The sequence below is a fragment of the Lepidochelys kempii genome, chromosome 2 (assembly GCF_965140285.1).
Source record: "Lepidochelys kempii isolate rLepKem1 chromosome 2, rLepKem1.hap1, whole genome shotgun sequence".
Classification (NCBI taxonomy): domain Eukaryota; kingdom Metazoa; phylum Chordata; order Testudines; family Cheloniidae; genus Lepidochelys; species Lepidochelys kempii.
This window is the reverse complement of record NC_136381.1, coordinates 39,880,882-39,893,101: the sequence shown is the minus strand read 5'-3', so window position 1 is coordinate 39,893,101 and position 12,220 is coordinate 39,880,882. Positions and strand designations below refer to the sequence as shown.

Here is a 12,220-nt window from a genome sequence, read left to right as displayed (position 1 = left end):
CATAGCAACTCCATAGTTAAGGTTGACCGTCAAAATCATGCTTTAATTTGAAATGATTTCTAACCTCCTCGCAGTTTGAGCTGAGTTCATTTTTTGCACTACTAAATCATGTTACTTGCTAACACTATTTTTGTTGTTGTTTTGGGGGGAGTTTGTAATAAAAAAAAATTTCCACTAATTTTTGCCCAAGGCTGACTCCTCCCCAAATCCTGTCCCTGGGGAAGTCTGTCCAATTCGTGTTTTTTATTTGACACATATATATCATTAAGGCTAGCTGACATCAGACAATATCTTTTAAAGATGCAGGAATCACTCATAATTTTGGCGCCTAAAATGTTGATAAACGCTAATTATTGTAATGTACTCCATACCGACCTTCCAGCATTTTCTGTTTCCAGTCTCCAATCTGCTGAAGATCCTGCTGCAAGGCTTATTTATTGTCGTTCGCATTGTACACATGTTACTCTTTTATTTTATGTCCTACCACTGGCTTCTCCTTAAATTGAAGATTTATTTTTAAGGTTTATTACTGACATTTAAAACTATCAGATCACAAAGCCTCTTTTAGCTACAGGAGTTCCTCTGTGTGTGTTCCAGCTCAGAGCCTCTGCTATACGGATGATTTATCTTTGTGTATTTTTTGACTGCCTCTTGCACATTGTGCTCCTCAAGTCTTCCTCACTTAACCCCACTTGGATAGTATTTCCTGCCTTATAAAATTCAACAAGTTTGATCACTTTTTATGTAAAATGAATTAAAAATTTAATATTTTAGCTTTTTTTAAAATTTTGTGAAGTATCTTATATCAGTGAATAATATATTTTTGCTGTCTATGTCTAAAGTGTGTTGATATAAATGAATGAATTGTATAAATTAAATTTAAAATACTGTTCCACCTACTTATGAAATATATACTTTTTTTGGAGAAATCACTCTTTGTTCTCCTTGAACAGTATTACTACTGAAAATATCCGAGTTTTGTTGCTTCATCTTCCAATAATCAGCTGCTTTTTATGAACTGAATTTAATTTTTCATTGCAAAATTTTAAATCTTATATAAAGATAAACCAAGCAGATACATTGGTCTTCATCATTTCTCTTTGCATTACATTTATCCATTTGTTTTAAAATTTTACAGCTTTGCAGTTAAATAGCTATATTAATATAAATGCATATAAGTACATACAAATAAATAACATGCTAGTCATGAATGCAGAATACTCGCTGCATTAACACGTTAGTGTAACTTTAAAAAAAAGTTAATTTTAGTGTCCATGAAAATGCTCCATTTTCTGTGTTTGAAGTTCTTTAGATACAGAATAATTCCAATAAACATGCAACAGCAGTTCAAATTCCTCCACCCATACTGCTAATGCATCTTCTCCAGGACTTGAACGTTCCACCTTCAGGGCAGAGAGGATAGTACACTCAATATGTCCATTTAATTCATAGTTCTCTACCTAGACTGAAGTACTGCCAACCCCAAGCGTACAAGAATCATGAGTCAGGCCCCAAATAATCATTAAATTGATTTGAAAATAATTAGCTATTAAAATAATACATTTGGGGATCTTTTTATTTGCCTTCTGGTTTTTGAGCTTTAAGAGTCACTTTCCAAGCTTTTCTCCATAACTGTGAGGGCAAGAAACTCTTATAAAAAATATAACTGAAATTATCGTATAACCCCAGAAACTGGTGTTTTAAGAAAAACACCATATACTGTGAGGCCTATGATAAAATCGTGAGGATTGGTAACAGTTGAGACTGCTGACAATTGTAGTATTTAAAAATGTATTTTAAGAAAAGAAAATGTGTCCAAAATTTGATTGTAAAGAATAAATGCAGTCATAATACTGCAAGGATAAAGAATGTCATTACATAAACAGATGCTAACTGTAATTGATACAAGAGACAGGTGCACTGGTCTTACAATTGGACAATGTGTGTGTGAAGTTGGATTTCAGTGGGATTCAGACACCTACCTCCCATAAGTTGAAAATCCCATCTTAAGCCTTACTAATCATCACTTAAGACACCATACTGATAATCATAGTTGCTAAATGATTACATTTGTGGGAATTAAAATAAATTGGTACCACATTGCTTATACGGAGGAAAATAAATGAAACTTTATCAAGAACCTATTAAAATGTTAAACATAAATTTTGAATGGTGCGGAATTTTGTGCTAATCATGTTTTAACTAATAAAGTTTTAAGGAATTATTTGTATTTATAATTATTAGCTTTGCTTCTGTGCATACCTATAGTGTTTAAACTTCATGCTATTTTATGTTTAGGTGTCAGTAGTTCATTTCCTTGTGTGTGATGAAAAAGTGTTTTCCAAGGGAGACCTCCCAAACTTTTTGGTCACAGGGGTAACTGATTCTAGGGATTTCGTAAATTGAAGAGAACCCAAGCAAAAATATTTCACAGCACTTCCTATCTGCATAATCTTCTAAAACATTGGTTATAAAAGATGGGAATGCAAATGAATATTAATGTTTAGTACATAACATTTTCAATACAAACTTTTCAAAACCGACGCGTGGTTTGATTGTTTCCTTTTCATGGTTGTTCAGTTTTCTCTTTTCTCAATTCTAACTTTTTTCTTATCTTTTTTTTAATCTTCTGGTCAATCTTGTAGGAGAGCCTTTTCTAGTGTGTATAATGTCTCCCTCTCTAGGGTTTTGCCTTGTAATCTCTAGTGGGTCAATAGGGTATCTGACAATATCCATCCAAATAATGTTTTGCCCAGGACAGAGAGATAATTGAAGTCTGCTTTGGGCAGAGCACCAGCTGGAAGAATGCTCCAAGGCATCCCCCTCTGGCTCACTATCGAGAAAGTTGACCCCACCGTCCGATTACAAGTGTTTTCTTTTTGGGGGGAAGAATGGGTTACATTATTTTCTTTGGGCCTGTGGCTACAAGGCTCAATTCTTACATCGTGTTTCTGTTGGCTGAGAAAAGAGTCTAGGGAGAGAAGTTGTGAGCTTTGGGTTACATTCACGATTTTTTTGTGAAAACAGCTGTGTTTGCAGCACACACACACACAAAAGTAGAAAAGCAAAACCAAGAAATTTTGTGCATTTTCTCCATTTTGTTTTCTGCTTCCTTTTCCCCACACCATTTACAAAGCTGCCAAGTTTCTCACTTTTGTGATGTGATGAATAGGGGTTTATATGATATACACAGTTCTGCTGTCTTGTGATTTCCACAATCCACTAATCTTCCCGATAAGTCTCTGCTGGACATTTGGGTTTGTTCTTTCTCCAACTGTTTTACCGTTCTGACTGTGAGAGAAACACAGAAGCCTCAGCAGTTGCTGGGACCAAAGGAGTGGTTATGAATTGTCAGACTGATCACTTGCTGGAAGCAAAAGGGATGTGACTACAATTGAGAGGCCCCCACATGTTGTGTGTTCCTGCTGGCAATAAGAATGGTGGTCAGTTGCATTGGCCTTTGTGGCACACTTCATTTTCCATGAGATCCTTGCAGTCTCCACTGTAAATGAAAAAAGAAAAGGAGTACTTGTGGCACCTTAGAGATTAACCAATTTATTTGAGCATGAGCTTTCGATGAAGTGAGCTGTAGCTCACGAAAGCTCATGCTCAAATAAATTGGTTAGTCTCTAAGGTGCCACAAGTACTCCTTTTCTTTTTGCGAATACAGACTAACACAGCTGTTACTCTGAAAACTGTAAATGAAGTGAGCTGTAACTGTGTGTCTGGAGTCTCTTCAACTTTTGAGGTTCACTGTTTGGGTTCATTTTAAATTTTCATCCAGTCTAGTGCATGGAGTAAGGCCTGTCCTTCTCAATAAGGACAATTAGCAGAAATACAGATCCTAGTAAAACCTGGGAAGTCAGAGGTGAACAGGATTATTTGTTCAGGTCCACCTCTCCCCCCCTCCAATTTAGGGCAAGCCTCATGAAATGTAGGTGCTTAGAGGAGTTGATTGGCAGATTTTAAGAATCATGAAAGCCAAAGACAGCTGTGAAAGACTTCACCTGAAGGCTGTGAATAGTTTATGGAATCACTGACAATCAGAAATTATTAACAGCAATCTTATGTGATGTCCAGGGGGCTTTTATGTGAGGAGGTTAATGTGCAGAACTATTTTCTTTCCTCTGTAAGATTCCTTGATTTTCCATTCTTCTTCCACCTTTTCCGACTTTCTTTTTCCACTTCTCTTTATAAAGATATAGGGTCATTTTTTGTGCTTAGAAATGTTTATCGCTTTCAAAATTGCCATTTTACTAAACCATTTATTTAAAATAAAATAAAGGAATGTTGTATTATGATATACCATCAACAAAATAAAAAAATTCCATCCTAATCAAAAGAGGCATGTGACAAATTTACAGTACATACAGTGTTCACAATTAAAAAGTTAATTCCATTTTAAAATACTCTATCAGTTTATGTGGTACCTAGTCTTAAAATGGAGGTTACCTCTACAACTCGTAACGTTTCTAAAACTGGAGTGAACTTTTAAAGTGTAATCACTGCACAATGGTAACTTTTTCTTTTTCAAAAAGGATTTGTATCTACTAAAGAAAATACATATTTGTGTATGTGTTTATATAGTTTATCTTTTTAATTTCATTTTCTCTTTATGCTATCTAGGTGCTGTACTTTTGGCCAGCGTGCAGGGATTAGCCGTCAATATTGATCCAGTCTTGTATACTTGGCTTATGTACCAACCTCAGAAACGAAGTAGTAGACACATCCAACAGGTAGGAATTCTTGAGAAATCAGTTCTTTGTGTATATAAAAATAACCTTTCCCTATACCACATTCTCTCATTTAATGTGAAAATTTTATGTTATATTACTCCAGACTACGTTTATTATGAAGGATACCGTCATAACCTGTCCCTGTCCCACATTCTGTTTTGATTGGATTCAACCTCTGAATCCCATATGCTTCACTGACTGATCACTAATCTGGGGGCATGTATACACAGCAGTTGGGAGGTGTAATTCCCAGTGTGAGTAGAAGTACATGAGCTAGCTCTGCTCGAACTAGTGCACTAAAAATAGCAGTGTGGCACTGGTTACAGCTGTCCAACCCTCTTGATGGTAGGTAGTCAGGTCCCTAGCCCAAAGCTGCAGCCCCTGCCGCTTGGCCACACTGCTGTTTTCAGAGTGCTAGTTCTCCTAGCTGCTGTGTAGGCAAACCTTGCGTGTCTCATGTGCGCTCCCAGGTACAGGCCCCCATCAGATACCCTTCTTAGGTGGTGGGGTCCTGCAATCCAGCCACCAAGATCCCAGAACCAGCGCCACAGCCCTCCCAAGCCCCCAGTTGCTTAGACACACTCCCCACAGAGTCCACCTGGCTGTGGGAACTCGGATATCTTAGTTAAACCCTTCAGGGACAATGTGGCAGTAAAGCAAGGCAGCACAGGCTTGTTACAGGACTATCTTATCACACACCTACTCTTAAAAAGCACAGGAGAATTACAGACTTATGGAAAATAACAACCTTCTAAACACACATTCCCTCAGTCTGACCTCTCCACCCAGTGAGTCATGGTCTGAGACCTTAGGCCACACAGCCCTTCTGGCCTTCTCAGCCTGGCCATCTTGGTCTTTCTGACTTAGAGAAGTAGTTCTTTTAAAGCTGACTGTCTCCTCAGTGAGCTGGGGACGGGAGCAGGTCCAGGCTCCAGGGCTCCTCACCAGTTGGCGTCTCTGTAGAAAAGCATTGAAAGTCAATGGACCTGCTCATAGAAAACCCATTATTTTGGTAGGGAACAGTTATTCACTGTTGATGCCCCTTGACTGTTATTTCACAGCTGCTCAGACAGTTTGTCTACTAGGTGTCAAACCTCTGCTACAAAATCTACACTGAAGGTTGTTCTTCGAGTGCTTGTACATGTGCATTCCATTCTTGCTGTGTGTGTGCCCCACGCATAGTCATCAGAAATTTTTCCCTCGGTGGTATCCATCAGGGCAGCGTGAGCACTCTCTGCTGTTGCCCACCACTGCATGCTGATATAAAAGGTCCAGCTGCCCCAGATTCTGCTCAGTTCCTTCTTACCATCCATGATGGCCGTTGGACTTGCTTGGCTTGCCATAGCAAGTGCTCTTGGAGTGCTTGTTGTAAATTTAATGTAAATAGTTTCTAGTTGACCAGTACTTAGTTAGTAGTGTAGCCTTAAACTCTACGAGGCTCCTGGGACATGCAGTCTTGTGCACATACCAGATTATATCTCAGGGTTCTTCAGAGTTGGCTGGCCTCCATTTATTCACCAAGTTGTCACCATCTGAACTCTCTGCTGAATGTGCTCTCTAGCATACTGATATCTCTAGATTGGTGGACAGACTTGGTCAATGTATGTGCAGGCATTCCCTTGGCCTGCTATCAATCTTTGTTAACATTGGTGATGGATGTGGCTGTCTGGGAGTGGGGCTTATCTGGGTCCCCTTACAAACTCAGGGTTTTTGGTCCTTATGGTCTCCTCATGTCTCTACATATCAATGTCAGGGAGGTAAGGGCTGTCTGCCTAGCCTCTCAGGCTTTCCTATCTCAGGTCAAGGGAAAAAGACTGTTTGTCCTCACAGACAACACAGCAGTAATGTTTTTCTCCAACAGGCAGGGAGGAATCCTCTGTTTTCCACTTTGTCAAGAGGCTATAGAACTTTTGCATTCCTAATTCAATCAATCTCAAAGCCTCTTACATTCCAGGATTGCAGAATGAGCTTGCAGACCACCTAAGCAGATCGTTTGAGTCACCACAAGTGGTCTCTCTCCCTGGATGTAGCCAGCTGCATTTTCCAGCAGTGTTCACAACCAGGGCCAACAGGAAATGCCATCAGTTTTGTTCCCTACAAGGTTGCAGTCCCAGTTCCATCATGGACACTTGCCTACTGTCTTGGCTGAAGAAGCTGTGCTACGCTTTTCCTTAATTCCACTTCTACACAGAGTGTTGCAAAAGATCAAATGAGACCATGCCCAGGTTATACTAATAGTCCCAGGGTGGTCCTGGCAGCACTGCTTCTCCACTCTCCTGGATCTGTTGGTAAAGGCTCCAATTTCACTTCCTTTGGATCCAGACATAATTTTGCAGGATCTTTGTCAGGTGCTCCACCGGAACCAGCAGGTACTTCATTTAACAGCCTGGAGGCTCTATGGCTAAATCAAAAATAGGAGTCTTGCTTGGAGCAAGTTTGCAATGTTTTACTAAATAGTAGAAAGCCCTTCACCAAGACTATTTACATTTTGAAGTGGAAGCATTTTCCCATCTGGTCTTGTCGATTTTGGGTTTCACCAATGCAGTCCTCAATCCAGTGTATCCTGGACTATTTATTACACCTAAAACATTCATGATTGGTGATTAGTTCTGTCAAGGTCCACCTAGCAGCAGTATCAACTTTCCATCCTTACTTGGACAGTCATTCTAAAATTGCTGATGATATGACAATCAGATTATTGAAAGGCCTGGAAAGGTTGTACCCTTGGAGAAGGGAACTTATTCCTCCATGAGGCTTGAACTTAGTTTGAGCCATTAGCAAGGTGCTCCTTGCCACACCTATCATTGAACGTGAGGTTTTTTAGTAGCCATCACTTTGCCAGGAGTATGGCTGAGCTACGTGCTCTGATGTCTAAACCTCCTTATAAAATTTTCTTTAAGAACAAAAATATATTTGCTCATCCAAGATTTATCTCTAAAGTGGTATCTAACTTTCCTATTAACATGTCAATTTACTTACTTATGTTTTACCCCAAACCACACACCAATAAGAGGAGCAACCCCTGCACACCCTTGGTGTTAGAAGGGCTTTGATGTTCTACATAGATAGTACTAAACAGTTCCAGTTTTCAACCCAACTATTTGTGGCCATCACAGACAGAATGCAGGGTCTCCCAGTCTCTTCACAGACAGTTTAATTGTGGACAGCATCCTGTATTTGTGAATGTTGTGATTTGGCTGGCATTTCCCCAACAAGCAAAGTAGCTGCTCATTTCACAAGATCTCAAGCAGCCTTGGTGGCGTTTCTTGCACAAGTCCCCATCCAGGACACTTGTAGAGCAACAACCTGGTCTTCAGTCCATGTCTTTGCATCCCATTATGCCAACACTCAGCACTCAAGAGACAATGCTAAATTTGGATGAGTTGTCCTTCTGTGTTACATAGATTCCAATCCCTTCTCCTTCTTTATGGCTTATGGGTCACCAAGAGTGGAATGCTCATGTGAATTCACTTGAAGAATAAAAAATGGTTACTAAACTTCTGTAATTGTTCTTTAAGATGTGTTGCACACTTCCATACTATGGTCCATCCTCCTGTCCCTCTGCATTGAAGTTGACTGACAAGAAGGAACTGAGGGTGCTGTGAGAGGCTGGGCCCTTTATATTGTAATACAGTGGCACATGACAGGAGAGGGGACTCAGGCTACCCTGATGGGTTTTTCTGAGGGAAAATTTTCTAACAACTGTGTGCAGAGCATGTGCACATGAGGAGTGGAATGGATATGTGCAACACAAAGTTACGGAAGATTAGTACCATTTTTTAATATTATAAATGGCGCGGCATTCATGGTATTCATAATTTGACACACATCTCTGACTGTCACAGCTCTGATATGTGATCTGTAATTACATGTGTTTTAAATGTATATTTGTATGTTATATACATAGAAGAGATATAGGGAACCAATGTGTTTCTGTCCATCTGACAAGATATTCTCTGTGAAGGAATATTAACTATAGCATTTGATTCCCCTTTAATCTGTTAAAGCTTGAATTTGCAGGCTTCTAGGATATGTTGCAATGCCCATCTTTTTTTTGGAGCCTTCTCCAGCAGGGTGCTGGATTGTTGGGCGCTTTTGTTAACATGTTGATATAGTATGTCCTCAAGTTTTTGTGTCCTTTGAGTTATGATATTTTGTATGGTAATATTGGGTGCCACAATCAATGTATCTATCTTTTTTATTTTAAGTTTTGTATAAAATCCATCTCCAGTTTATATAGATACATTAAAAGTTGAAATAAAGTAAAAGAGTAATCTCTCAAAAACAACCCTTCTAGCCAATTACAAAATAAGATTATGAAAGTCATCTGGTTTGGCAGTGTCATAACCATAAGGATAACCTAAAATTCCTCCTTACCTGTAAGGGGTTAAGAAGCTCAAATAACCTGGTTGGCACCTGACCAAAGGAACCAATGGGGACAAAAGATCATTTCAAATCTGGGGGAGGGCGAGAGGCTTTGTTTTGGGTCCTTGGTTTCTGTGTTCTTTCGCTCTTGGGATTAAGAGGGACCGGACATCAATCCACGTCCTCCAAACCATTCTGAACCAGTCTCTCATATTACATAAATTGTAAGTACAGCCAGGCAAGGCGTATTAGTTTATCTTTGTTTTCTCAACTTGTGAATTTTCCCTTTGCTGGAGGGAGGGAGGGAGGTTTATCCCTGTTTTGTTGTAACTTTGAAACTAAGGCTAGAGGGGGTTCCTCTGTGTTTTGTGCACCTTTTGTTACCCTGTAAAGTTATCTTCCAACCTGATTTTACAGAGGGGATTTTAACCTTTTCTTTTCTTTTTAAATAAAATTCTTCTTTTAAGAACTGATTGTTTTTTTTCAGTGTCCAAAGATCCAGGGATTTGGGTCTGTGTTCACTTTGTAACCAATTGGTTAGGATATTATTCTCAAGCCTCTCCAGGAAAGGGGGTGTAAGGGCTTGGGGGATATTTTGGGGAAACGGGCACTCCAATTGGTCCTTTCCCTGATTCTTTGTCTAAATCACTTGGTGGTGGCAGCATACTGTTCAAGGACAAGATGGAATTTGTGCCTTGGGAAAGTTTTTAACCTAAGCTGGTAAAAATAAGGTTAGGGGGTCTTGGATGCAGGTCCTCACATCTGTACCCCAGAGTTCAGAGTGGAGAAGGAACCCTGACAGGCAGTTTGTTCCAAACTCAGACATTGGCCCAGATTCGTTGAGGTTCAACACATGTTTTGGAAAACATCCAGGAATTTCAGGCTAGGCCTTAAACAAGCCAAGTTTTGTGCGATTTTGAATCTTCTTTTAGTTGGGAAATCTCCTTCACTTTTTGTTGTCTTCTGTGTTAGGCAGGCCAGTAGCCTGTTAACATTCTCATTGCTGATGTCTTGGTGAGGGCAACAGTTTTAAGAGAACATTAAAATTGACACAATGGATCAGACCAGTGGTCTGTTAGTTTAGTTTCCTTCCGGTCAGAACCAGATGGAAGAGAAACTCATAATTACAGAATAAGCTGTCCATAGTGGAAGTTTGTTTGTCTAATGCTTATTTTTGACTCTTACTAAACTCTTGCTCCCATTGACATCTTGTGAAATTGAGTTCCACAGGTTAATTAGGTGTTGGGTATCAAACAAAGAAAAAGATATTTTCTTTTATTCATTTTAAATTGTTTTTCTTTCAATTTCATTGAGTGTTTCCTTGTCCTTGCAGTTTGAGAGGGGGTATAGGTATTCCTGATTTTTCTGCTCTTTCCTATTCATAATTTTTTACAGTTTTGCCATGTCTCCTTTCTAAAATAAGTGGTCCCAGTCTTCTCTTCATATGGAAGTATCTCAAGGCCTTTACTTATTTTCATCGCTGTTTCTCAACCTTTTCTATTTCTGCTCTTTTTTTGAGATAAGTGAGCAGTAAGGCTTCTTCTTTCCTCTTCATTCTAAAGCTATTTGTCAAACATCATCGGGAACAGGTGACCTGTCTGCCCACATTCTTGAGTGGTTGTATCAGAAAAGTTTCTACTAGTCCCATTACTACTGGCCAACTTTACCTTATTCTGGGACCTGAAATGCCCCAGAGCTGAAGAAGAATTGTGTAAACTTGAAAGCTTGTCTCTTTCACCAACAGAAGATGGTCCAATAAGAGAGATTATCTCACCCGCCTTGTCTCTCCAGTGTTTACTGGGTCAGTTGACTATCCCCATATATTTAATATTGAAGTTCATTCTGTTGGGTCTGATATATGTAATATCTATTAACAGGTTTGCATTTGAATACCCTTGTTCAGTTTTTATTTTGTTAATTATGTTAAATTGTATTTAAATTTGTGTCATATTATATATATTGTATAGCTCTTCAAGAATCTTGGAAATGGAGTGTTTTATAAATAAAATTATTGCCCCAGATTTTCAAACCTAGGTACCTTCATCAAGGTCTAGGCATGTCATTAAAAAGTGGCCTGATTTGTCAGAGGTGCTGAACACCTGCTGTTGTTACTAACTTTAGTAGGATTTATGGTTGCTCAAGACCTCTGAAAATCAGGCCACTTCCATCTAAATGTTTAAATATGGATTTAGGAAATTCTGTATAAGCAGCCAATTCTGAACATTTTTGATATTATTATCATTGTAGTTATGCTTATAACTTGGGTAAAATTATAAAAATATCATTTTCTTTATAGTGTCAGAAATGCATCTTCATTTAAAACTATTGCTGCTTACACTGAAATAATGTTGGCAAGGGAACATTTTCCTTCAGATGATATCCATTCTGAACACATTCAAGGATTTAAAGCTTGAGTCTGTGATAAAGCATTGACACTGTATTGAGTAAAATAATGTAGCCAAAGATATGATCACATATCTGTTTTATTTGAAGAGAGGTACAGTTCATTATCTTAAGAACTGATTTGTATAAGAAAACAAAAACATTCTGCACCAACTACATGTATTTTTCCACAGTTTAGAGGGAGACAAAAATGCATAACATGCTACTTTTGGACAAGTATTGTCATAAGTTTCTGTGATTCATGAAACCTCTTTCCCTAGTATACAAGCATCAGTCTTACAATTGCACTTGAAGTGTAGAAAGAAAAAAAAAAGTTATACTTTTTGTTTATAGCTTTTAAATATTATTTCATTTTAAATATGAGTTACGAAGTCATGATACTGCATACATATCTCATGTATTTCAAATATCCCTGTAAAAAGTAACAAGAGATCCAAACCAGATCTTTGGTCTGAATACACACACAATGCCCCAAAATTTTAGGAAAGTTGTATCCTGTACTTCCTGTAAAATAATGATACAATGAGGAGAAAAAAACTAAGAAATCTAATGCATCTTTAAAAATCAATTTAATCTAATTTGGGCCTACAAATACTATATGCATTAATCTTAATTGTACAGTTATGGTGTCACTACAGGGCAGAGTTAAGGTTGTTTGAGTGCCCCATCTTCTTTTCCATACCTTTCCTTGTTTTGATTTTTTTTAATTTAATCTT

At 38.4% G+C, this 12,220-nt stretch overlaps 1 protein-coding gene across 11 annotated transcripts in view; it reads left to right on the top strand.

Annotated features, from left to right (window-relative positions):
- VPS13B (vacuolar protein sorting 13 homolog B) overlaps nt 1–12,220 on the top strand; it is a 922,277-nt gene that overhangs the window by 432,693 nt on the left and 477,364 nt on the right. For all 11 annotated transcript variants that reach the window (XM_073330465.2, XM_073330462.2, XM_073330464.2 and 8 more), the window contains exon 20: nt 4,627–4,736. In XM_073330465.2, the coding sequence (XP_073186566.2) occupies nt 4,627–4,736 (110 nt within the window). The remainder of the gene's footprint in view (nt 1–4,626; nt 4,737–12,220) is intronic.